The sequence below is a fragment of the Heteronotia binoei genome, chromosome 21 (genome assembly GCF_032191835.1).
Source record: "Heteronotia binoei isolate CCM8104 ecotype False Entrance Well chromosome 21, APGP_CSIRO_Hbin_v1, whole genome shotgun sequence".
Classification (NCBI taxonomy): Eukaryota; Metazoa; Chordata; class Lepidosauria; order Squamata; family Gekkonidae; genus Heteronotia; species Heteronotia binoei.
Genome location: NC_083243.1, coordinates 193,511,289 through 193,538,742, shown reverse-complemented (window position 1 = coordinate 193,538,742; position 27,454 = coordinate 193,511,289). Strand labels below are relative to the sequence as shown.

At 42.2% G+C, this 27,454-nt stretch overlaps 1 protein-coding gene across 3 annotated transcripts in view; it reads left to right on the top strand.

The window, feature by feature from the left end:
* The window catches only part of ZNF148 (zinc finger protein 148), a 38,751-nt gene extending 12,241 nt beyond the window's left edge, over positions 1-26,510 (top strand). For 2 of the 3 annotated variants that reach the window (XM_060261091.1, XM_060261090.1), the window contains exons 4-6: positions 6,061-6,144; positions 20,996-21,114; positions 23,978-26,510. In XM_060261091.1, the coding sequence (XP_060117074.1) occupies positions 6,061-6,144; positions 20,996-21,114; positions 23,978-25,576 (1,802 nt within the window). In that variant the 3' untranslated portion in view covers positions 25,577-26,510. The remainder of the gene's footprint in view (positions 1-6,060; positions 6,145-20,995; positions 21,115-23,977) is intronic. The other variant, XM_060261093.1, reaches the window with a different exon arrangement.
* Positions 26,511-27,454: the final 944 nt, after the last annotated feature.

Sequence of the window (27,454 nt, the reverse complement as noted above, 5' to 3'; positions counted from 1 at the left end):
ATCGTAGCAGTGTGGGGAGAATTGGATTTTCCAATTTTATTGGGGAATGACCTGGTCTCACAAGCTGAAGTAATTAAAGCAATGATCAGGAGTAGGTCTCAGAATCAGGCTTCAGTGCAGCAGACTATTCCTGAAGCTCAAGAGGTTGCTAAGGTAACCAATTGTAGCAACATATAAGAAAATTTACAAATGGAGCCCAGAATACAGGGAGCTTGTTTCAGGGAATCCATGCTGAAGATTTTTTTTTTAAATTAATATTTTATTAAGTCTACATATATCAACATGTTTATACATCTCGTATAAAAAACATTTGTTTTTTGCTTATTACCTTCAACAAATCAAACTGAATACTAACGAAAATAAATAAACTCCTTCCTCTTTATCGTATTTCCTTTCTTTACCCAATTTCACCCGATCCACGTACCACTTTTCCTTATTCTTGTTCTAATCCTAATTATATTTTTGTTTCCAAAACTACTTCTTTCACGTACTTACATCTTTACACACTTAATTTTTAAAACTTTAACTATCTTCTCTCGTGCCTGCAAAAGAAAGATGGACAGGGTTACCTCCAAAGCTGGGTGCTGCAGAAAAATATCTACAGTCGAAGGTCTTGGAGGGGGGGGGGGCACACCCAACACCTCCTTGCTAATCCATTGTCTTTAACAATTCAATCTCCATTTTCCATTCCCATTTATCATATCTTTAGCTAACTTCTAACTATATACATATTCTCTTATTAATTGCTCTTAACTTCTCAAAAAAACCCATAATTTCCCAATTCAAACTCTTCCAGACTTTTGTTTAATTACACTGTGAATTAGTTCCTTGCCTCATTATATGCAGTAAAAGTTTGATTTCCCATATTGACCACTAGATAGCCTAGCGGTAACCACCTATACTGAATTCCTCTATCGCGTAGAATCTTCGTTGTTTCTCTCAGTCTCCTCCTTGCATACATTACTTCAGCTGGGATATCAGGAAATAAAAAAAACTATCGTGCCTTCAAGGTGCAGTCTCTGTTTTTCCCTGGCGAGTTTAAAAAGTTTGTTCTTCATCTGTAGTTGTTTAAATTCAACAACAATGTCCAGGAAAATGTTGTCAGGAGGCTTTTTGGAAATGTTTAATCAGAAGGCAGAGGTAACAATCTCTTGGAAAGACTCTGCTTCTCCTTCTGTGAGAAGAATCTGACTCAGCCATCTATTTAAAGCTGTAGTGAGGTTTTCTGTCTCTCCAAAATTTACAGATATTCGACGAAGCTTGGCCTTTCTTTCTCACAGTTTTAACTCCTGAAGTATGATCTTATTTTTGGCCCAGGACTCAAAATCCTTAAAGTCTTTCAAATCCTCTGCTGTCTTTTTTTGCCGTCTGGTATGCAGCTTCAGCTTTCTTATTAGTTGTTTTCAACACTGCAGTGAGTTCATCCAATTTCTTGTTAATTGGTTTGACTGACTGTTTGATAAGTCCAAGTTCTTTTTTTAATTGTCCAACCTCTCCACTAAGAGACCTTATATCTTTCTTAATTTCATTCTTTATCTCTGTTAGGACATGCAGTATTTCAGCCTGTTCGCTTAGGGGAGGGATACTCCCTCCCGCCGCCATTTCCTCTGAGAAGCCTCCAAGTCAGAATCTTTAGATTCTTCTAAGTCAGTTTTACCCTTTCTAGGAGGTCTACAGGGAGGGTTTTTAGTTCTTTTCTTTGCTTTGGTTCTTCCCATACTTGACTTTGATGTTCTTTCCAAACTTGACTGTGTTATCTGGGAGTAGTCATTAATCTTCTGCAGGAATAGCAGGAGCATAGGAGGGATGCAACTGGCCAGAAGCTCAGTCACCACCACCACCCCGCTGAAGATTTTGTTAATGAGCAAAAGCAGATGAATCTTTGCAAAATTTGTGGCAAACGGTTGAAACTTCTCAGGAAGAGACAACTGAATGTCAAGACCCTAGAAAAGAGACTGTATAGAGCAGGGGTGTCAAACACATTTGTTAAGAGGGCCAGATCTGACATAAATGAGACCTTGTTGGGACGGGCTATGTCTGGTTGGGCTGAGCCATGTTGGACCAGGCTATGTGTGGTCCTATTTAAGATTAGGTGACGGAGATATAAACTTTATAAAGTACACAGACAAACACAATTAAATATATATATATATTAAAAACTTAAAACATTAGCACTTGTTGGTCTTAAAGGTACTTTCTTTGTATTTCTCCCATGGGATCCAGGGAATCTGGCTCTTTCCTTCCTTCCCCAGGGGACTGGGGGGACGATGGGGAGGAGCCTTGGCCAATTGAAGGAAGAGAGCCTTGGCTCAGTAGCTCTGCTGTGCAATTGAGAGAGCCTGGAAAAACAAACTCTGCCTGCCCCCCTTCCTCCCTCAACCAATGGAGAAAATAGAAGTTTTACTCTGTAGTTCCTGTGCAATTGAGCAAGCTTTGCAAAGCAAGCTGTTATGCAGAAGGAAGCAAGAGAGAGAGAGAAGGAAGCAGATGACAGCCAGTTGCTCAGGGGTCTGAAAGGAGCCCTTGGGGGCCTGATTCGACCCCAGGACTGCGTGTTTAACACCCCTGGTATACAGTGTCTATGAGGTGTAATTGTGCTGCTGCCTGGGAGAAGCACAAACAGCTAGTAATCCCCAGAAAATATAGGATGTAACTTTTACAGCTGGCCCATGAGAAACCTATGTGTGGACATCTAAGGAGCAACGTCTACAGATAGGCTGCAAACAAGTTTCTGTTAGCCCAGTATGGGAAAAGACATCAGGGTGCTTTGCTAGTCTTGTCAAACATGTTAGCTAGTGGGGCGAGGCGCAAGATAAAACAAAGGGAATCTTTCAACCAATTCTGCGTGTGTCAGAAGTGTTCTCTAAAATCAGAGTGGATATTGTAAAACCAATTTCCAAAGCAACCCAGTTTGGGAATAAATATATTTTGACCATACAAGATAATTCCCATGAGCAATACCTTTAAGGGAAATCAAAGTGAAAACCTCCACAGATGCCCTACTGACGGTCTTCATCAGGATACGTTTTCCACAGGAGATGGTCACAGATTTGGAAACAACATTCATGTCCCAAGGGATGGAGGAACTGTTGCACGCTTGTGGAATCAAACACCTCACCACTACCCACTGGGTGGGGGAGGCAAACTTGCTTAATGTAAGAGCCACATAGAATAAATGTCAAATGTTTGAGAGCTGGAAGACATGTTTGAGACCCACAAGAGGGAGGGAGGGAGGAAGGAAGGAAGGAAGGAAGGAAGGAAGGAAGGAAGGAAGGAAGGAAGGAAGGAAGGAAGGAAAATGGGAGGGGGAGGGGAAAAGAAAGCAACTTTAAATGCATTCTCCAAGCTGCTGGCTGGCTTGGCTTGGAAAAGTGATTTAAAGAGAGAAATGCCTTCTCCAAGCCAGCCCATGGAGTGGTGGGGGCTTCGAGAGCCACACAGTATACGTGAAAAAGCCACATGTGGCTCCCGAACTGCAGTTTGGCCACCACTGGTCTAAATGAAATAGCACCTTGACTCACAAACTGAAGACCTATGCTGTGAAACATCCTAACAACTGGAATCAGTGACTTCAACAGCTGTTGTTTGGCTATCATGAAGAGTTCTGGTTTTAGTCCCTTCAAGCTGCCGTTTGGGTGTCAGGCAAGAGGGTCTATGGACGTTCTTTAAAAAGCATGGACAGGACAAGAGGACATTGGAAGCAGAGATGTAGTCACCTATCTTCAGGAGCTGCAGGAGAACCTGAAAAGCTGATAGTAGTTGCTGCAGGCAACTTGCAAAGAGCCCAACAGAAACAGAAGACCTGGTATGACACCAAAGCCAGAGAGCGAGTCTTCAAGCTCTCGTGTTGAAACATCAGAGAAAGCACAAGCTGGAAGAAGCTTGGGAAGAGCCGTTCAGAGTTGTAAACAAGCTTTCAAATGTAAACTATCTGGTAAATGTAAATTCTGAAGGGGGACAGTGTAATATGTTTCATATAAAGCCTTAACAGGATAGAAGTAATTGATTCTTAAATCCAGAAGAAGGTGAAAAGATGAAATTGCTTTGACAAGTTGGGGGAAGATAGTGAGGTAAATTTAGTACCAACCCTAACTAAAGACCAACAATGGCACATAAAGGCTGTCTTAATGTCTATATTTCCCAGTTTCCCAGGAAGAACCCAGTTAACGCAGCACAAGATCAATACTGGAACTACTAGGCCTATTATCCTCCCACCTTATAGAGTAACTGGCCCAAATGCCATCAGTGTGGAGAGAGAGGTTAAAGAAATGTTAAACCTTGGACGTAAATTTCATTCAGAAAGTCCTTGGGTCTCACTGGTTTTTTTAGTCCCCAAACCGGATCAGACAGTAAGTTTTTGTGTTGACTATCAAAGTTAAAACAAGGCCAAGGCTGGATAAACTAGTGGAAACCATAGGGGCTGCACATTTTATTTCCGCTATAGATTTAACAAAAGGAATGTTTGGCAATAGTGTGGGCCATAGGTTACAGGATTACAACTGTGACATGTTGCGCGTAAAAGGGAAGTAGAATGTCATTGTGGATGCACTCTCCGGAAACACCTAATGTTGAAACAGGTTGCTGATGCATTTTGAATGATGTATATGTGTTTGTATAAGATGGTTAATTTTTGTATTAATGTAAAACAAAAAGATAAAATGCACATGCATGCTTCAACCCATTGCATAGGAGAGGCTTGTGAGAACCTGAAGCAATTAATTCAAAGGATGGGACATGTGACAGACTGCACTTTTAAAAGCTTAGAAGTGCTGTGTAAACAGTTGAAGGACTGTGAAGGGTTAATTCTTGACAGAAACAGAGAGCTGTGAGTGACAGGCTGCTCCAAGGGATCCGATTGGTTAGCATCAGCTGAGGAAAGATTTCTGAACTGGAAGCTGAAGAGAATTTCTTTCCTCTGCTGATGCTAACCAATCGGATCCCTTGGAGCAGCCTGTCACTCACAGCTCTCTGTTTCTGTCAAGAATTAACCCATTCACAGTCCTTCAACTGATTTAGTCTGATTAGAGACTATACAAGTCAGTTTAAAACTCAATAAAAGTAATGGGGTTTCAAGAGAAGGGCTTTAGATACTGGAAAGAGTTCCCCGGCCTTCTTGAAATTAAAGAGTCAGAGAATACTCAAAGAAAGTATACTGAAGTGTTTGGGGAAAACACTGGAACAAAAGCCTCTCAACATAAAGGTCGATCCAAGTAGTCAGCCGGTTTGGTCTGAAGTAGTAGAGCAAAATAGGAGTCGATTGCACCTTTAAGACCAACTTAGTTTTATTCAGAACGTAAGCTTTCGTGCACTAAGCTTACGTTCTGAATAAAACTAAGTTGGTCTAAAAGGTGCAATTGACTCCTATTTTGTTCAACATAAAGGCATAAGTCGCTGTGAAAAGCTTAAGAAACTCTCATTAGCCTGAAACATAAGAACTAAAATCTGTGCGTGTACTGATTTTACCTCAGCGTTATCTGTATTGGGTTACCTCAGAAATTTTTCCTGATTTCACCTTTCCCCTCTATGTTGAATAAAATATTTTGCTAATTTGGAATATAAAAACTTCTCAAATGTCATATAAGTTAAGGGAGGCTCCCATTGCTTCCTCAGGTTCCTGGGCTGAGCAAAGAGCCAAAATATTATACTGTGACAGGGTGGGATAGCCAGAGTTCTTCAGGAAAGAGGAAAACACATTACTAGGGTGGCTCAGTCAGATGGGGGTGGGAGGTGGAAATGGAGGGAAAATTTTGCCTCTGAGGGAGGGAAGTGGATGGGATAACTATTTCTGGATAATTAGAAAATATGTGTAATATTATGCTAGATTTTATATCATATTTCAGCATCGTGAAGCCTATTTTCTTATGAGTGTTATTTTTCTGTCAGCATTACAGGCTCACAGGATTTGTAGTACTTACCATTTTTAAGTAGGCTTTTCTATACTGTTTGGAATCCACTCAGGTGCTGGATTGCAATAAGCAACTGTTTTCTTCTTCAGCAGTATTTGTTAGAAACAAATGTTTTTAGCTTTTAACTTACAGATGTGGAATTATATTGTTTAAGGTGAAAAACCCTTTCAGTGCAGTCAGTGCGACATGCGTTTCATACAGAAGTACCTGCTACAGAGACACGAGAAGATTCACACTGGTGAGTATAGCTCCTTGAGTATCTTTACTGATGTGCTTCAAAGACTTTTCCTAAACACAGCCAAGTAGTAGGAGATGAATATGCAGCTTTTATTTTAATGTATGCATTGCAGGCATCCCGTAGAAGAGAAGCTTAAACTTCTCTGTGTTGCAGCTTTGCTTCTCCTTCCGTCTCTCTCTTTTTCTTTTTCTTTTTGTTGCCAGGTTACTGTTAACTGAAATGAGCAAAGCTTGTATGATAAAATATTTTCTATTGGGTGAGTAGTTGGAAGAACGTTTTCATAACTACAGTTGCCAAAATGCCTAACCCCCTAGGTATTTATTTGCATCCCACTTTTAAAAATCACTTACAGAAAATTATACTTGAGAGGTTGAGCAAGACAAATAGAAGCAATGTTAAAGCAAAAAATAGTTCCTTTGCATTGGTTTATTTTAAAATTCTACTTTTTTCAAAACTACCTTCTGTAAACAGGCTTGGCTTCAATGGGTTTTTGGCATTTTGGTGCATGGCCTTTCATTACTTCTGTAAATATTCACAAGTACAGTCCTTTTGAGCTGGATGCCAATTTTTAGCCTCCTTTTCAGGAAAAACAACAACAAGAGTTTGCAAATGCTGTGTGTTGCTTGGTGATCAAAACTTTCATATCTGCTAATTACTAATGGCTAGTATTTTGTGTATGTGAACCACACGAAAGCAAAATACAGTATGTCTTCACGGCAATGCATAGTAATTTATATACACAAGTATTTGATACCCGTGTTATTTTTCTCCTTTCTTACTATTGCACTGGTTTTGGGCAGTGTTTGGACACACTTTGGTAATGCCAGACTCCTCCATTCCTTCAGAGCCATGCTTTCCTCTTTTAAGTCTATATTTTTTTCCTGCTGCAGGTCTTTTTTACATGTGAGACACATTTTTCAGTTTGTGAATTGTATCTTAAGTGAGACGACATTTGACACAGAAACAGCTATTTCCCAGTGCATTAAGAACATTCAAAAGTTTGGTATATCTTTGGTTAAAATGTGTTCTTAATGTCACTTGAGAAAATACCTTAAATGCACTCAGATCAGTTAAATACATTTCTTTTAAAATGGCATAAGCTGACTCATTTTGCTTTTTTCTGATAATAGAGCATAAGATGGGAGGGGGGAATAAATCTATGTGTTAAAATTGGCATTTTAAAAACATCTGAGAATAATGATACTGAAAAAGAGACTCTATGGCTGCTAACAGACGAGCATTTAGGGGCGTATTGGAGGCGTCCCAAAAAGAGCAGCCCTGAAGCTTCCACATGCTCTCCAGCGAGGCGGCCCCATCCTGTCTGCAAGGGGACTTGGTGCATTCAGACAGGGAGGCGCCTCAGAAGCCTAATTGCTTTTTTTCTCCCTCCAAGAGTCGAGCGCTTGTGTGGTCAAGTGCTCTGGTTAGGTTTTACCAAAAGGAAAAAGAAAAGCTGGAAACGGCTTGGGGTGGGTTGGCGGTTTCACACCTCCCCTGTGCCCTTCTGCTTCCAGACACCGAGGAGGCGACTGGTGTGTGGCTCAAATATTTACTACCACTTCAACAGTGGTAGCTTTTTGAGCTTCTCTGAGGCCGCCGGAGGATGGGGTGAGTACGGGATGGAGACGGGCAGCAGATGTTTGTGTGTGGAAGGATTTTTCGGGTAGATTTATGAGGCATCTCTGAGTTGGCCCAAAGTGCCGGTCTGTAATCACCCTATTTATGACAAAATAAGTATTGCTGTAACAGTAAAGGGTGAGAAAGTGTTTTGTTGTTGTTTTTTCTTATACTGTGCTGGCCAGACTGTGTGTTACTTAATGTTCTGTGTGATTTAATCCAATTTTCTTTTAATCAAAAGTAGCCATTGGATAATATAGTCAGAAGCAGAAAAAAAGACACAGACATGATGTCAGTAGTGTATGGCAGGACCCTGGATTACTGTGTTTATAGCATGTGCCATCAATCACAGCTGGCTTCATCCACCATATTGTGTGGTTTTTGTTTTGTTTTGGCTTCTGAGAGCAGGGCTGATCCTGCCAATCAAGTGAATTAGGCAGTGATCAATGGATTTTCCATACCAAATTGGAAACAGAAAAGTGTTTGTTAGGTAAGTATAGAGATAGAAAAACTAGTTTCCACACTGTGCGTCCAAGCACTGCTCCAAACCACAAATCTGACTCCCATTAGTGTTAGCCAAGTCAGTAGGTGTGGACTTCAGTACCTCCTCTGAAGGAATTATATGTCCTTTGTTGTTTGTAAGCCACAGTGCAGCAGAAAACTTTTGTAACACTTCACCTACCTAAATAGCTAGTCTGTGCCCATGGAAAAATGTAGGGGAGAGAGTTTCTCGACTCCCTTCCCGCTGTATCTATTATTATGCTCAAAATTGCCCCTCCGGCTGTGAAAAGTTATGGGCTTTCACTCCAGGAAAAAGCAGCTGGGATGAGAAATTTTGAGAAGAAAAACAGCCAGCAGGAAAGGGTCATATACTTCTTCTCCATCCTACTTTCTCATGGTTGCAGCCATTAGTGGCTACTTTTTCTTTAGAGCAACAAGAACTGGGAAAGTAACATGTAGTTTGGCTGTTTCAAGCAGGACACTGAGAGAGAATTTTAAACTAACCACATTGCTTACATGGAGGTGCTTTATCCTACTCCATGCTTTGCAGCAGCTTTGTATACAACATCCATGTCTTCTGTGAATGGTAGATGGTGAAATATATCAGAAGGTGTCTCATTTTAATATGTTAAGTAACTACAAATTAGGGTTTGTAGAATCTTTCGGGCTCAAGTGCCATGTTCTACTGGAGAAAGTTTTTCCAGTAGAACACGGCACTTGAGCCCGAAAGATTCTACAAACCCTAATGATGTTACCAGCCGTGAAAACCTGAAATCTTTGATAACTACAAATTGTAATGTAGTAGTTGTGTTTATTTGAGCCTGTTCAGTTTTTAGATTCTCAGGAGAACTCTCATTTTAGAAATATGCTGGGGCTGGAACTTTTGTAATTCTTCAAGGAGTAGGGTTTGCATAATGGTATGGTCTAGACCAGGGGTCCTCAAACTTTTTAAATAGGGGGCCAGTTCACTGTCCCTCAGACTGTTGGAGGGCCGGACTGCCGTTACTGTACAAGGCCGCGGGCCGTCAGTTCTCCGTCTTCTGCATCTCTCTCTCTCTACCCCACACCACATACCCCGGCCTGGGAACTCACCTCACCTCGGTATCACCTCACACTCTGTCTCCGCCGCCTCAGCCCAGTGCCGGAAGTGTGCGTTGCTAACGCGAGTTTAGGTCGAACGTCACTTCCGGTCTGATTTTGCCATAACCCGGCGGGCCGCATAAACGTCCTCAGCGGGCTGCATCTGGCCCGCGGGCCGTAGTTTGAGGACCCCTGGTCTAGACTTAGAAAACAGGTGAGATAATGGGAAAGTTGTATTCTCAGTTCATCTTTGAGATCATTATGATGTTTAAGAGAGATGTAGAACATTGCTCTCTTCCTCACTGTAGAAATTTGGACTGCAAACTTCTTGGGGCAGGGACTTAAAACTTTGAGAGTGGTCAGTGAGGGAGGTCTATGAAACTTTGGGAAATCTTTGGCATTGATGGTGCTGTGATAGTCAGAAGCCAGCACATATCATACAACACTTTTAATGTGTTCCTGGTGATCAATCAAAGACAGCCTTGCAATCCTCTAAAGTACCGTCATGGTTTCATTCCATAGCTATATGTTGTACATATTTGAGAAATGGAATTCTAAAGGTTTGTGTACAGAAGGAGCCAGGTGGCCATCTGTTAAAATCTGTGCTCTCTTAAGCCATGTCACTCGTTTTCAAGAGTGCTTTCTGCCTTTCTTTTTCTGCTGTTCTGTGCAAACAGCAAGAATCCTCGAGGAACGTTTTAAAGGTGTTTTGCAGTTTGCTTCTCTTGTCCTCTATAATAGATACACCTTAGCTGTCATCTCCTTTGTTATGTATAGTTGAGGAGGGTTGATGTAGTGATAGTCACTGCTTGTGGACTGCGGCAGAAGCAAACTTGAGCAATTTCTTCTGAACACCTAGAACATATTGTTGCTGGGATTCTTGCAAAGAACACTTCTCTTGCATTGTAAGTTTACAACTATTTATTTATTTATATCTTTGATCTTCTTCGTGGTCTCTATGTTTCACACTCATGGGAAAGAGCGCTTGTGCCGATCCCCGAATAGGTACCTAAAAAGCCTGGGATTTTTTCACGCTCAGCACCAGTGGGCATGTGCAGGCGTCCCAGTACGCATGCTCACCGGAGCCAGCGTGAGGATACTGCCATTTCCTTCTTGACCGCCTTGTTCAAAGGATCTGCTTTTGACTTCTCCGGTCGGTGCCTGGTAATCTGTTGGATTTCCTTGCCCATTTGTTGTTTTTCTAGTTAATAGTTGTTGTTTAAAAAAAAAAGACTTTGTGTTGGACTTTGCCCCTTGGGGCTTTATTTCCCCCTTCCCTTGTGGGCTCCGGTCCTATGGAAAGGCATTGGGGGTTCTTCAAATGCTGCTTGAAGTGCGGTAGCAAAATTGCACCCCCTGACGGTCACTGCCTCTGCTTGTTGTGCCTGGACGAGGGACACAGTGTAGACTTGTGCCCGCATTGTTCAAGGTTTTTGAAACAAACCCGAAAAAATTGTGCGGCAATGCTATCGGCAGCTTTAGTTGAGTCAACTCTTTGCCTGCCTAAAATGGCTGCTGATCTGTTGGCATTGATGGGGGATGCTACTCAGGCTCTGGCTTCGACATCGGTCAATCCATCATCACCAGAGCGGGGCCGACCCACACCATCGAAGAAACATCGGGACGAGCCAGGGACTCGATCGTCCCTCCCGAAGAAGCCCAAATCGAAGGAGAAGCGGAAGAAGGACAGACTTTCCCGTACTCCTCCTTCTCCTTCTCAGGATGCCTCGATGGAGTTGGGGTCAGTGCAAGTTGCTCTACCTCGGAGGATTCTGGCATCTCCCAGTCCTCGAAGCCCATCGGTACCAAGGAGCTGCGGCTCGCAGCCGCTCCATCTTTCGGGATTGGAGCAGGAAATAGACCTAACGCAGCAGACTCATTCGTCCAGGTCAGGTTTGCATCATTGGAGCGACAGTGGTTTGTCGAAAGTCAAGGCTTCAGCGCCAAACGAACCTCTATCACCATTGCCGCCTATTACAGGACAGCGAGAGCTCGATGCATCGTTTCCCACCTCCTCCACTGTGGGACCAACACCAGTGGCCCTGCTCATATGGACCGTAATATCCATCACCATACCCATGGTACCCTCCCCGGGAGTTGCCGGAATGGGATCAGCAGTCGGAAGCCTCTTTCTCAAGGTTCTCGCATCGATCGGCCACTCAACGTGCACCTTCGGCATCGGTGTCGATTCCACCTGAGAGCTGCAGAGAGTGGTCTGGGGACTGGCAAGCTCATCCGTCAGTATCGCTCTGCTCACCCGAACGTGCTTCGACCCCGGTGTTATCCGAACACTCTGCGAGGAGAGAGTCTTCGACATCAGACTCCGAGGTCAGTACCGATGATCTGGACAGAGCAGCGGAACCTTCTCCAGATTCTCATATTGATGAGGACCTTCCCATATCACCCTCGGAAGATCTCAAGTCTTATGGGGACCTGGTGAAGCGGATGGCACAGTCTCTTTCCCTTCCAGTAGTCCAACCACAACCAATTGTTGATGACACTGTGTTTGACATAATGCAGAGGGATACATCAACAGCTGTGGCCCTTCTTGTAACTAAAGTCATTCTGCAGGCAGTGAAGGAGCCCTGGGCGAAGCCAGCATCCACACCAATCTCTACGCATCGCCTGGACCACATGTACCGTGTTCAGGAGGCTGGTGCTGAGTTCCTGTTCTCCTACCCCAAGCCTAATTTGGTGGTGGTTTCATCATCTTCAAAGGCGCGTAAGACACACTCTTCCCCACCTGACAAAGAGGGCAAGAAAATCGACAATGCTGATAGACGATTCTACTCAGCGGGAGCTCTGGGAGTAAAAATCTCAAACTATGCTGCATGTATGGCTCGCTACCAGTATTCGATTTGGGAGCAGCTCACACCGTTGATGTCATCCTTGAGTGAGGAGAAGCGGGCTTCATTTAAGAAGTTACAAAGAGAGGGTTTTGCCGTGGCCAAACAACAGCTGGCTGTGTCAAAACACATGGTGGGTGTATCTGCCCAGACCCTCACTTCTGCCATCTCCCTGTGCCATCACTCTTGGCTACGGTCTACAGCTCTTCAGCCTGACACCAGGGCTTATCTTGAAGACCTTCCTTTTGAGGGTGAAGGTCTTTTCAATTCCACCACCGATAGTGTCCTTCAAGAAATGGACAAAAGTATCAAGACCTCAAGGAACCTTGGTGTCCCTGCTTCTACTAGGGCTGGCAAGCCTAAGCAGTTGTACAAATTTTGGCCCAAGAGGCCTTATCAGAAATTTTCCCCTGACCAATCATGGAGACCTCGTTCTTCTCAGACAGAGAGTAGATCTCCTTATCGGGGAAACAGCAAGTCCAGGTTTACCTTGCCTTCTGCGACCACCAACAAATCTAAGGGCTCCCGCCCTCAGAAGCGGGGCTTTGACTTTTCTGCCGCACACACCATCGCCCCTCTTTCTTATCACATCTGCCTCCATCACCATCTACAGGCTTGGGAGTCCATCTCCACAGACAGATGAGTTCTCTCCATCATAGCAGAAGGTTACAAGATAGACTTTGTTCAGGTTCTGACTCAGTCAGTGATTGTTACCACACCTTCTCCCCCCCCCCCCGCTAGAGGAGGTGAGCAACCTCTTGCAGAAACAAGCCATAGAACTGGTCCCGATAGCATCCAGAACGGGGGTGGTGGTGGTGGTGGTGTTCTATTCTTGTTATTTCCTGGTCCCCAAACGGGATGGGGGATTGAGACCAATTATGGACCTTCGAAATTTACCGTGTACCAGAAATTCAGGATGTCTACTCTGCAAACTATCCTTCCTCTCATCAACCAAGGGGACTGGATGGCAACGTTGGATCTCAAGGATGCCTACTTCCATGTCAGCATCCATCCAGCTTACAGGCATTTCCTTCAGTTTGCGATAGGCTCCAACCATTTTCAGTTCAAAGCCCTTCCATTTGGCCTTTGTATTGCACCGTGGGTGTTTACCAAGATGATGAATGTTGTAGCCGCATTTCTTCGGCTTCAAGGCATAGTCGTTTTTCCGTATATCGACGACTGGCTCCTTGTGGCGGATTCAACTGGCTCCTGTGCGCTAGCAATAGAACTGTGGATGGAGTGCCTGGAGCAGGGCATCTATGTAAAGGCTGCACACCTTCCAGGAGTACTCAATTTGCAGGCAGATTCGTTGAGCAGAGGAGCAGCATCTCCACACGAATGGGAGATGCAGTGGCGCTTTCTTCAACCTGTGTTCCAGCTCTGGGGGTATCCTCAGGTGGATGTTTTTGCCACAGCCCGGAATTGGAAGTGTCCCCTGTTCTGCACCAGGGGAGGAATGGATCCAGAGTCCTTGGGAGATGGCCTGATGTTTCCGTGGAATGGTTGGTTCCTGTATCTATTTCCGCCTCTTCCGCTGCTGACAAAAATTGTCAACAAAATAGCGAGAGAGAAACCGAGGTGCATTCTAGTCACACCGTGGTGACCTCGGCAGAATTGGTTCTCTATTTTGCTTCATTTAGCGGGGGGGGGGGGTGTTATCAGTTCCCTGCGGAACCGGACCTTCTGTCAGCCCAGGAAGGACAAGTGTTTCATCACAACGTACCTCACCTGAACCTGACAGTGTGGTTCATCGACCCTGCAAATTCTCGAGAAGAGTCCAGCACATCTTTCTGAATAGCAGAAAGTTGTCTACCCATGCTTCCTATGATAGGAAGTGGGGGAGGTTTCTTTGGTTTTTGGCCAACCCTACAGTCTCACCCCAACAGGTGGGCCTGCCAGTGATTTTGGACTTTTTGTTGTCCTTGGTGGATGCTGGACTTTCCTTTTCTTCTGTTAAAGTTTATTTATCAGCAATATTATCATACCATGAATCTGTTGAGGGGCATTCAGTGTTTGCTCATCCTCATTCGAAGCAATTTATGAAAGGATTGGTCAGATTGCATCCTCCATCTAGATCACCTCCACAGTTGTGGGATTTGCCGTTAGTATTGGATAGGTTGACTAGGCATCCCTTTGAACCAATGGCAACCTGTTCCCTACAGCTTCTATCCTGGAAGACTGCATTTTTGGTGGCAATCACGTCGGCACGCTGTGTAGGGGAGCTCATGGCTGTGCGTTGTGACCACCCTTACTTAGTTTTTCATGAATCTGGAGTATCGTTGGCTCCTGATGCTTCGTTTCTCCCTAAGGTGGTTTCCCAGTTTCACCTTAAGTTGGATGTTTGGTTACCTATGTTTTATCCCACGCCTTCCTCGGACGAGGAACGTCGGTGGCACGCTTTGGATGTTAAACGTGCGTTGCTTTTTTACTTGAGTCGTTCTAAGAGTTTTCGTCAGGACCAGCATCTTTTTGTTTCTAGATTGGTTTCAAAAATTTCATCTCAGCGGCTTTTGAAGTGGCTTACTGATACTATTAAACTGTGCTACTTGCTGGCGAAGAAGCCGTTGCCTGGACCCATTCGTGGACACTCTACTAGAGCGATGGCAACGTCGGTGACATTCCTGAAGGGTGTTTCATTGACGGACATGTGCAAGGCCGCCACTGGGTCCTCTCCTCATGCTTTCATGAAGCATTACGGTCTGGATGTGCATACTCAGCAGAGGACTCTCCTGGGAGCTGTGGTGCTGCAAGCTGTCTCTTCTGGTTGACTGTCTTCCCGCCTCCAGGTATGTCTGGCTTGCTAATCTCCCATGAGTGTGAAGCACAGAGACCACAAAGAAGATTGCTTACCTGTAACTGTAGATCTTTGAGTGGTCATCTGTGCATTCACACTACCCGCCCGCCTTCCCCACTGCTGATGGTCTCTCTATGGTAGGGGCTTCCAGCGGTCAGGAAGGAACTGGCGGGATCCTCGTGCTGGCTCCGGTGAGCATGTGTACTGGGATGCCTGCGCATGCCCACTGGTGCCGAGCGCGAAAAAATCCCAGGCTTTTTGGGTACCGATTCAGGGATCTCCATGAGCGCTCTATCCCATGAGTGTGAATGCACAGATGACCACTCAATGATCTACAGTTACAGTTAAGCAACCTGTCTATTTCTAACCCTCCCTTCCCACTAGTCAGCTCGGGGCAGGTAACAATAAGTAGCATAAAAACAATTGAGAAAAATCATAAACTGAGAATAAAATTAAATATCAATTAGAATATAGATAAAAATATCAATTAAAATTATCAGAATGGTGACAGACTATCATCCCTCAAAGGCTCCAAAGCTGGAAAAGGCAGCTGAGTACTAGATGGTAGTTTGATTACATACTTGCCTACCACATGTGTAGTTAACCTAGCTGGCCTACTGCCCTGATTTATTGATCTCTCATGTTGGGTTTTGTTTAAGTTTGACATTTGCGATTGTTTTTGTTCTTGCTTTTGGAAATAGTTAATGTGTTAGTATCACTTTAGGCTCTTGCTTGAGAGGCATATTCATTTTCTCTCTCTCTCTCTCTCTCTAATCTATCTAGGATTTTTACTCCCCCCTCCCCAAATGGGCTCAGGGCAGATCATTGCAAAGCAAAGATTATATAAATTACAATAGATTAAAAAAAAAACGTTAAAACAGTAAAATTCAAAGGTAACCGCAATTATCCAAGTTTTCCCTCTGAGGCAGAGAACATCCTTGTGGGTGATTCCCATCATCTTTTCAGGAAGGCAGGAACTAATTTCCCTCTTCCTGTTAGAGTAGTGGGAGTCACCTGCCCTTTGGTTCTGTTCCTGCCTCAACAGGAAGAACAGCTATAGAATAGGCTTTGCTTCATCCTTCTTGGTGTAGTGGTTAAGAGCCAGCTTGGTATAGTGGTTAAGTGTACAGACTCTTATCTGGGAGAACCGGGCTTGATTCCCCACCCCACCACATGCACCTGCTGATGTGACCTAGAGTTACTCACAAGTTCTCACAGAGCTGTTCCTCTCAAGAGTAGTTTCTGTCAAAACTCTCTCAGCTCCTCACAGGGTGTCTGTTGTGGAAAGGGGAAGGGGAAGGAGAGTGTAAGCCACTCTGAGACTCCTTCAGGTAATGAAGGGTGGGGTATAAACCCAATCTCTTCTCTTCTTCTTTTTTTTTAGAGCTTTACTTACCTCTTCCTGACTTCTTCTTCAGTCCAGGTGCACCCATCATTGTCTCAGTCATGGGCCTAGTGAAACATTTCAGTTTTACAGGCCCTGTGGAACTGCATCAAATCCCACAGGGCCCAGATCTCATTTGGAAGAGCATTCCACCAGGCTGGAGTTGTGAGAATCTGGACCCCTTCCCCCCACACACACACTTGTCGATGTGTGCCTTGGCAGAGGTGTTGTTTGTTCTTACTGACACATGTTGTCCCTTCACTTGGGCACTGAACTGAAGTGCAACAAGGTGGATTGCTCTGACCTCCAATAGGTTGATTAGGAGGCATCTCTCAATGTTGGATCAGCAGCCCTGAATTGAAGAATTGTCTAGCATTGCCCCCCTTCCCAGGCTGGCATCTGTGAAGATTTGTTTGGTTTCTGAAACATAATACTTCTTCCCTTGCAACAGGTTGGGCGTCTTTGTCCATTACACTAAGCTGGATTTTACTGACAATGGAACCAATATCACAGGGTTATCTTTTTTCATTATTTGTTAATTTAAATGATCTGGTATGAAGGCATCCTCATTAGATTGTGTCAATGCCCAATATTAACAGGCCCATTAGTTTGGCCAGTGTCATCAGCAAAGAGGACATCCTCTTGATTACTGATAGAGACATCTCCCTTGTCTTCTTTGCTTTGTTCTCTGTAAGGAAAAAACCCCGTGTGTCTGGTGTCTGTTGTCACCCCCAGAAGTTCTAACCTCTGAGTTGGTTGAAATGAACTTTTCTTGTTGCTGATGAAACTATGATATTGTAAACAATGTATGGTTGTTTCTGTGTCCTGATGCAATATGATTACTGAGTTGACATTTTCATTGCTTTTCCCACAACAACCCCAAGATCTCTCTCAATCTCAGCCAGTTCAAAACCCATCAGCATGTATTAAAATTGGGATTTTTTTTTTGTTCAAGTATCACCTTATACTTACTCATGTTGAACTTCATTCACTGCATTTGTCTGCTCACCCAGTTTCATGATTTGCCTTGGATTTCACCAATTGGAACAAATTGGTATCATCTACAAACCTAGCTACTACACTGTTTACACCCAATTTCAAATCATTTATGAACAAACTAAATAGCACTAGTCTCAATACCAATCTTTGTGGGACCCCACTACTTACTTCCGTCCATTGTGAGAATTCTTCTCTCTGCTTCCTAATATGTCAGCAATTTTATAATCCATAAGAGATCACATCCTATCCCATAACTGCTAAGTTTTAGCAGGCTAATGGGAGACCCAAGTTTATGGTGGCTATCAGATTGCCTTTATCCACATGCTTATTAATCAACTCAAAGAACCACAAGAGGCAGAACTTTGATTGTGTCTTCCTTCAGGAAATATGGGCAGAAGACAGTTTTAGACTGACGGATTTTAAAGTTTTTAATCTCCCCGCTTATAGATCTCACTCTAAAGGTCGCAGTAAAGCAGGCCTGGCTGCTTTGGTGAAATCCAGCTTACCATTTAAGGTGATCCTCTTGAATCCTTGCCCGCCAATTGCCCAGGCTTTATTGCTGTCCTCCCCAGCACTGACCCTAATCATGATTAATGTTTATTTAGCCCCTTCTAATGGTGAGCTGGAGTTTGATGCTGTCTGGGAGAAATTTTCTGACTATGTGATGTCTTTGTCTAGGAAATTCCATACTGCTCAGCTCATGATTTTTGGTGATTTTAATGCTCGGATAGGCAGTAACAATCAGAAATGGATCTCTCATTTTGGCTTTGAAGCGGTTGAATCCCTTCCACTACAATTATGTTTACCCCGTTGTTCTAAAGATACTTTAACCAACAAGGCGGGTCTTAGATTAATTGAATTCTGCATAGCGCACAATGTTATAATATTTAATGGTCTCTCCAAATTTCCGGCTGCAACTGACTTTACTTTTTTTTCCACAAGGGGTTGCAGTGTGATAGATTTTTGTGTGGGTTCACCCAACCTTCTGTCATCTATCGATAACTTTTACATCGATCCGCGGACATGCAGAAGCCATGTTGATTTTCCCTCCACAGTCTTTGTACCTTGATGTGCTTAATAATTCTCTCTTTAAAAACAGTGTGTACAGATTTACTTGCAACATATATTAGGCTAAACAGCTTGTAATTTTCTGGTTCCCCTTTGGGCCCCTTTTAAAAAATTGGGGTGACATTTGCTACTTTGTAGTCAGCCTTGCCTGCCTCTGTGTCACAACCCTGGTATTCTTTATGGTCTTTCAACCTGCTTAGCTTCTGAGATTTGACAAGGTTAGGCCACCTGATTTTACTGGCAAATTGCATGGTTCTAGGAAAAAAGCTCAAAGAAAAAAACTCACGGACATAATACTCACAGGAAAAAATCCCACGTGGAATCATGCCCACATGGGAAAATGCCTACATGGAAATAAATCCACATGGAAAGAAGTCCACATGGAATAGGGTTGCCTAGTCCAATTCAAGAAATATCTGGGAACTTTGGGGGTGGAGCCAGGAGCAAAGTTGTGACTCCAAAGGGAGTTCTGGCCATCACATCTAAAGGGACCACACTCCTTTTAAATGCCTTCCCTCCATAGGAAATAATGGATAGGGGCACCTTTTGGGGGGGCTCATAGAATTAGACCTCCTGGTCCAATCCTTTTGAAACTTGGAGGGTATTTTGGGGAGAGGCACTGGGTGCTATGCTGCAAATCTGGTGGTTACCTCAAAAAACAGCTGCTGAATCAGATATTAAGGAAAACCAAAACGAACAAGAAACGTAATGTGAAGAGGGGTTGGAATCAGTTACGGTTGCCAATCACCAGGTGGGGGCAGGGGATCCTGGTTTGGAGGCCCTCCACCTGCTTCAGGGTAATTAGAAAGTGGGGGGAGGGAGGGAAATGTCTGCTGGGCACTATTATTCCGTATGGAAACCTATTTCCATAGGGTATAATGGAAAATTGATCTGCAGGTTTCGGGCTCTGAGGGAGCTATTTTTTTGAAGTAGAGACACCAAATTTTAAGCATAGCATCCGATGCCTCTCTTCAAAATATCCTCTTAGTTTCAAAAAGATTGGATCAGCCCCCAAAAGAAGGTGCCCCTATCCATCATTATTTCCTATGGAGGGAAGGCATTTAAAAGGTGTGCGGTCCCTTTCAATGGGACCCTTGGGAGTTCAGTTCTGCTTGTCACATGCTTTCTCCTGGCTCCACCCCCAATGTCTCCTGGCTCTACCACCAAAGTCTCCTGGTTCCACCCCCAGAGTCCCCAAATACTTCTTGAATTGGACTTGGCAACCCTAGAATCAGTTAAGAGCTAGCCCTACTGTGAAGTAAATCATTCTCTGGCAGTGTTGTGCTTACATTCTTGGGGAAGACATTTGTCAGGATTGGTAAGACTTTATTCGGTAGAACTTATTTCTGAATAAATCTGCATACCCATAGGCTGTAAGGCTGCAATGGAAGGGAAGAGGGAGTCATTTCACCATCTGTCTGCAGTCTCCCAACCTAAGTTGCTTTTTGGCCATGTGAGTCTGGGTCCAGCAGTCTGATGCAAGTCCATGAATTAAAGTCCACTGAGTCACTTTCAAATCAGTAGGACCACCTGGCTTCAAGCCAAGGTATCTCAATTAATATATGATGGGTTGGATTAAGACAATATCATTTTATGTAAAGGAAAACAATCACTTTACAACTTTGTGGTTAAAGTCAGGTATGATTATTTTGTTCTGATATAGTTTTAGTTCAAGAATTGAAGATGGAATTGTTGAGTTTAGAGAAGATAGATCATTGGTATGATCCAGCGGGGCTCTTCTTATGTTCTTACGTTATTATTGCCAAACACCAAAACCATCTTGGCCAAGGTATATAATAGATACATACCTAGCCATTGAGATCTTGTGAAAAGTCTCTTCTCTGTCTGCCCTCATCTGCAGATGTGAAATGGGTTGTTACCAGAGGTAGGGCTTTCTTATCTATGCCGGCCCCTCATCTCTTGCCCTGCCTGATGCTTAATCTCATCTTAATTGATTGTTTTAGTTGTTGTTTCATTTGACTCCTCCATTTTTTGCTATTACTATTGGTTTTACTACCTTTTAGAGAGTTATATCTGATTTTACTTAAATACTTACTGTTGCCTTCTTTTTCATGTTTTCTGATATTTGATATTTTTATTACATGGTTCAGCTTTGTTTTAACTTGAGATGCCCAGAAAATCTGAAAATTAAAGCATGGAAATATAGTAGAGAAACTTTTATGCCATCTTTCCCATTTTAGAAATAGCAAGGTACATATTGCCTCTTTAAATTAAAATGGATACTATTCCATTACTCCATTTCCCCCCTCCATTATTTCCATTGTGAATATTGCACACTTCTGTTTTTATGTTGTCATTTGTCTTCTCTTTAGTATTTGATTTCTGCCTGTATGCATGAGTCTTTCAGGATTGTGAGCAATACTGGTGTTGAGAATAGACACATAGCTTATTTTCTTGCTTGTAGAGCAGAGCATTCTGTTGTAAGTTTTTTTACAATGGTAAGAGTTACTATTATAATCATTACAGTGATCTGAATGCTGTTGGGCTTTTTTCTCATTTTATTTAAAACAATATATTGTCTTGTTAAATTTTTGTTCTTAGGTGAAAAACCATTTCGTTGTGATGAATGTGGTATGAGATTTATACAGAAGTATCACATGGAAAGGCACAAGAGGACCCATAGTGGAGAGAAGCCTTACCAGTGTGAATATTGCTTGCAGGTAATTAAAAGGAAAGGGATTAAAATATTTCACAAATATGATTGCAGATGCCTCAGGTAAATATTGTAGGTGTATTAAGAGCTACAATCTGGTATGTTGATTTGGTGAATATTACATGCTCATCTTCTGAATGTCACTCATTTTGCTGTAAATATTTCTAAAAAAATTGTTCTCAAATCTGAAAGTATCTATTAATTAGATTCAGCTTATTAAATAACTGCGATTTATCAATATGATAAACATGAGGCACTTGTGTGTGAAAAATCAACCAGTTTGGGAATTTACCCTCCACACATATGCACCTCAGTGTGCTTCTCTGCAGGACCGTATAAACCGTTAGCGACTTCATCAGGCATGTTTTCTCTCCCTTCTGTTGTCGTCTTTCCAATTTAACTGACTTTTAACTACTATGAGAATCCTGAGTTATTCTCACAAGTTTATTTCTTTTTCTTTTGGTTAATTTACAGTCATATTAGTCTTCTAAGTACATAGCCTGGTTTAGTTGCTTTAAACATTCACACAGCCAGCTTGCTACTAAGCAAAATGTTATCCATCTGTTACATTTCACCCCTGCTCTTCCTCCAGTTACTCAGGGTAGCTTTCTTGGCTCTTGTAGCCTCAGCTTGATGACAACAATCCATTGAGGTAGCTTGGTTGAGCATGAAACGTGACTCATCCAGGGTGAGCCAATGAATGTCATGGCAGACTGGGAATTTGAACTCAGATCTTCTGATTCCTAGTTCCACCCTCTAAGCACTTTACTGCATCGTGATCTAGATTTCATTCTGGAAATAAAATGTATTTTGCCAAAAATATGCATTTACTTAAAAGATTTTCATATATTTCTATGTAACATGAAAAATATAAAGCTATTTTAGTATCAAAGGGAACGAATTTTGTTTAAAAGTGGTCTGCATGGAAAAGCATTTAGCCATGTTCACTGACATCAGAAGTAATCATTTATTACTTAATATTTTCAAAAGCTTTTTCCCCAAGTAAGTCAAACAACGTTACTCCAGTGATTCACCCTGTTTAAACTACTGTAGTGAGACTGACTGATGTGTTCAGGTGTTTTAAAAAAATACATTAAAATGAAAATGAAACTTGGTCAGTTATGTCCTCATTTCTGATTTTATCTAGGACAGGTTAATTATGCAGGATGACCTCCCCAAACCAGCCATCACCTTATGTTCCATTTGGAACACTATCCCAACACTAAACCTCAGTAGTAATTCTATAACCGCTTAGCCAGCCTTCTTGTCACCCTATTCTCTGGTGACATCCTCCTTTCCGTTGCCTAAACTCCACCCCTCTATTCCACCCCTCCAGCTTTAACACAGTACCCCCACCCCCAGCATGGTCCTCCTTTCCCTTCCCTGTTGCAGTAGTTTGCCTTTTGCTTGTTCTGGGTTCTAAAGCAGAAATAAAATGGATGGCTGGAGGACTGCTATGCTGACCTTTCTTCTCAGCTCTGTTTGGGAGAGAAGAGGAGCCAGAACAGCCAACTGGGGCATGGTGCTTTTGGCAAGTCCCAACCTGAAGAAGGAGGAGTTAATGGGTCCATCTGACCAGGGCTTTAGGAGCCTGTGGGATGCAGAAGCTACAGAAAGGGAAGACTGAAACTAAATAATAGGCTATTGTGTGGACTCTGTACCTGAGGCATGTCCAGATCTTATTACATTTACCGGGATTAAAATGAAGCGGTGTTAGTCCACACTGAACACACATCATTCTAAATACAGCTTTTTGCATCAATTCAATCTTAAATTTTAAAAACTCCTTTTTATCTGCTTTCAACCTTTCTGGTCTTTTGACTGTAATAACCTTGATTGATTGAATACAGCTGCTACTGGTAGTATTGATCCTCCTCCATCACAGATATTCTAAGCCAAGGAACCTAAATCTGGGGACAGGCAGCTATTTTCTTGGCATAATCTCAGTTCTCTTTCTATATTTCCTGTTGATAAGTGGAAAACTCCCCCACTTCCAAGCATCAAAATATTTCAGTAAATTTACAGTTTATAAAGGTGACTCCCCTGGCCACTGCCCAGTGTACACATTTTTTATTTGGCCTGTGAAACAGCCAGGATTATATTTTGTAGTATATTCCATAGAATCCTACATGGCAGAAGCCAGTTTTTCAATTGTCATGCATATTTCCCCCCCTCAAAAAAATTCTTCCTTTCCTGTATCCTTTTACCTCTCCCTGTAGAAGTTAAACTTCCCCTCCCCAATGTGTTTTTCTCTTTCAGTGTTAAAATGTGTTTTGTCTCCCCCACCCAGTGCCTTACTCTTCCCCACAAAGTGTTTTCATCTTTGTGTCCACCCCCCACCCGTGAGGAGCTGCTTCGCAAACCTTTCTTCTGCCTGTATCCTGCTCTATATTATGGCTTCACTACCTGTAGTCCAGGAGTGGTCAAACTGTGGCTTGGGAGCTGCATGTGGCTCTTTTACACACAGTGTGTGGCTCTTGAAGTCTCCACCGCCTTGTCAGCTGGCTTGCAGAAGGCGTTTCTCTCTTTAAATTACTTCTCCAAGCCAAACCAGCTGGTGTCTTGGAGAGAAAGCATTTAAAGTTAAAGTTGCTTTCTTTCCACCTCTCTTCCCATCTATTTTCTTGCCTGCCTGCCTGCCTTTCCGCTCTTAAACGTTTGTCGCTCATGTCTTGTGGCTCTCAAACATCTGGCGTTCATTCTGTGTGGCTCTTACGTTAAGCAAGTTTGGCCACCCCTGCTCTAGTCCAGTGTGGAAATATGGTGTATGTTACAAGTCAAAAAAGTTGTTAATAAGGACTTCGTTGTGTTAAAATATAACATGTGAATAAGTTACTGGTTTTTTTCTAATTCAAAAATATCCTCTGCAGTTCTTCTCAAGGACTGACCGTGTGCTGAAACACAAACGTATGTGCCATGAAAACCGTGACAAGAAACCCAACAGAAGTGCCACCAAAGCTGGCCTTTTGACACCTGATGAAGATCAAGGCTTCCTTATGCCTTTGAAAGATAGCTCTTTGCCAAAGAAGAAGAGGCAAAAAATGGAGAAATCAAAGGCTTCAGTGCTGGACAAAGAAACTGGGACAGATAAATCTGAGCATAAGAAAGATAAGAATGATTTCTTGCCTTTGTATGCTGCCAGTGCTAAGATAAAGGATGAATATATGGTAGCTGAATATGCAGTCGAGCTACCACATTCTTCTGTCAGTGGAGGACACTTGCAAGAAGCAGATTCTGGAGAAATACACTCACCTAAATTGGTGCTCAAAAAAGTTAACAGTAAGAGAAATCTAAAACAGTCACTAGAGCAGAGTCAGACCATTTCATCATTAGCCTCTTACGAAGACAGCAAGGTTTCGAAGTATGCCTTTGATCTTGTGGATAAACAAGGCCTGTTGGACTCCCAAGGCAATGCTGACATTGACCAAGTTGATACTTTACAGGAAGGTCCGAGTAAACCTGTACATAGCAGCACAAACTATGACGATGCGATGCAGTTTTTAAAGAAAAGAAGGTATCTCCAAGCAGCTAATACTCATAGCAGAGAGTATGCCTTGAATGTTGGCACCATAGCTTCTCAGCCTTCAGTCACACAAGCTGCTGTCGCAAGTGTGATAGATGAAGGCAGCACAGCATCCATATTGGATACAGCAGGTTTGAATGTGGAGATTAAAAGTAACCATGACAAAAATGTCATTCCAGATGAGGTACTTCAAACTCTGTTAGACCATTATTCCCATAAAGCAAATGGCCAGCATGAAATAGCTTTCAACGTAGCTGATGCTGAAGTGACCTCTAGTATATCAATTAATTCTTCTGAAGTATCAGAAGTCACACAAACTGAGACTGTTGCATCAAGCTCTCAAGCTTCCTCATCTGATAAAGCAAGTATGTTACAGGAATATTCCAAGTTTCTTCAGCAAGCTTTGGACAGAACTAGCCAAAACGATGCCTATTTGAACAACCCAAGCCTTAATTTTGTGAGTGACAACCAGACTCTTACAGGGCAACCAGCATTTATAGACAAACAGGTCTATGCTTCTATACCTGTCAACAGTTTTCGGTCAGGAATGAACTCTCCATTAAGAACAACTCCAGACAAGTCTCATTTTGGACTTATGGTTGGTGATTCCCAGCACTCTTTTTCCTTTTCAGGTGATGAGCCAAATCATTCTTCTTCTTCCTCTACCCAGGACTTCTTGGATCAGGTGACTTCTCAGAAGAAAGCAGAGGCCCAGCCTGTTCATCAAGCTTATCAGATAGGTTCCTTTGAACAGCCATTCAGAGCTCAGTACCATGGAACAAGAGCTGGAATATCATCTCAGTTTAACACTGCTAATGGACAAGTGAACCTGCGGGGACAAGGGACAAATGCTGAATTCCCAGAATTCCCCTTGGTGAATGTAAATGATGCTCGAGCTGGGATGAACTCTTCACCAGATGCCACAACAGGCCAGACATTTGGCTAAAAGAATCAGTAGAAATAAGGTTGGCACTTTAGCACAGGTCTATAAGAAATAAGCGTGTTCTATAGAATCCTATACACATTTAAGGCCTTGTGTTATAACAAAAAAAAAAAAAACGAGCTGGTACAGCAAGTATTGCTAATTTTTGTTTGTTAATCACCATTCTTTTTAAATTGCCTTAGATGTGAGCATCCACTGAAAAGGCAGGTGGTTATTTGCTTGTTTGAGATCAGGAACTTGCTACATTGAGATATAACATAACATGAAACAAACCAAAAAACAACAAAATAATCCCACAAAAGATTTCTTTCCTGTCATCATTTTCTAGTTTGGTTATCATTGAATATTTTTGGGAGAATGATAATTATGAGATCATTCATATTGGAATTTCCTTGTTAGTCTAGCCATTGCACTTCAATAGGGAATGTGAATAGACTGTGTAGACGAAATAAACTTTAAAGTTTAAGTGTAGTGCATTCTGGAAAACAGATACCATTCTGTCATCTCTCTTAAAAATAGTTCACAAGATTCCTTTTGCCGTTTTCTTTGCATTTCCTTTTACTACACCTTGAGAAAGGTGACAATGCTTGCTAGACTCACTCCTCTATTTAAATGTCAGATTTAGTTTTAAAAATTTAAAGGCAAAATACCTACTATTAATACTTCCTTATTGAAGTATTGTAAATTTCTTCGTACGTGAACATAACTTTTGTGACTTTCCTCTCCACCTGGCAGGTATCAAGATTGTTAGGTTTTAGTTAAAATGGTTTGTAGTCTACATTCCCAGTTTCACAATGCTTATATAAATGGTGAACTCCAAAGTTTAAATGTGTTTCATCCTACAGATCTGCAATAATTAACATTAGAGCACTTAGATTATTTTCAATATTTTTCTGCTTTTCTCAAAAAAAATAAATAAAACTATTTTAGACTTTTAGGTTTGACGTGGCTGCATCATTATGATCTCTTAAAACAACAGAGGATTTATAAACTAAAAAAAAATATGAATGGAATGCCTTTACCACAAAAAGTGTATTTTCTCTTTGAAAATCTGGGCGACTCAATTTGCTTGCATTTTATGGTAAACTGCCCCAGAAAGTGGAAGAAGTAGACATTCTCACTGTGTATTACTTTTATGAACTGTGCTATTGCATTTTTGCCAACCATAACTGGTGAGTAATGACATTGGCCAAAAGATGAATGGTCACTTTTATTGCATTTCACACATAAATGAAATGTAAATTTTATCCTTCTCCCATGACTGTGTTTTAATAGCAGTTTGTCTTGAGTTTTACAGTGTGATGCAACAATTCAATATACAGTTTTAAAATGTTATGGTTCGACAACATAAATGTTGGGATAATTTAACCATTTTTAAAACTGAAACTTTATTTTTGGTCAGTTGTACATACTAATGGGATGTTTTGAGAAGACATTTAGGCTGTTGTTTTTACCAAAAGGCTGAGTAACAGGTAGCTAAATTGTTTTTCAAAAGGTTTTAAGCATTTAGACAAGGACGAGGGATGCTCAAATTATTTTAGAACGTTATATATGCCCATCATTTCACAAATAACTCAGCTGGCTTGAATAGCGTCTCTCCCACCCAAAGAATTTAGATGTGGCAAAGATTCCTTACTAGTCAAATAGGCTGCCTCTGTAGCAAATTGGAATTTTTATCTTATTGTTCATTGCAAATGGCCTGAAGATTTTACTCATAGGAAGATAAGCAAACACATCTGCAGTGTCAAGACAAAATAGTTCTTTTGCTAATTTACTCATGCATGAAAACTTAATACGCAAGTAATTGCTTCCAAACTTTTTTCATAGAACAAAGTTTCAGCCCAATGGCACCTTTTAAGACCAGCTAAGTTTTATTCAAGG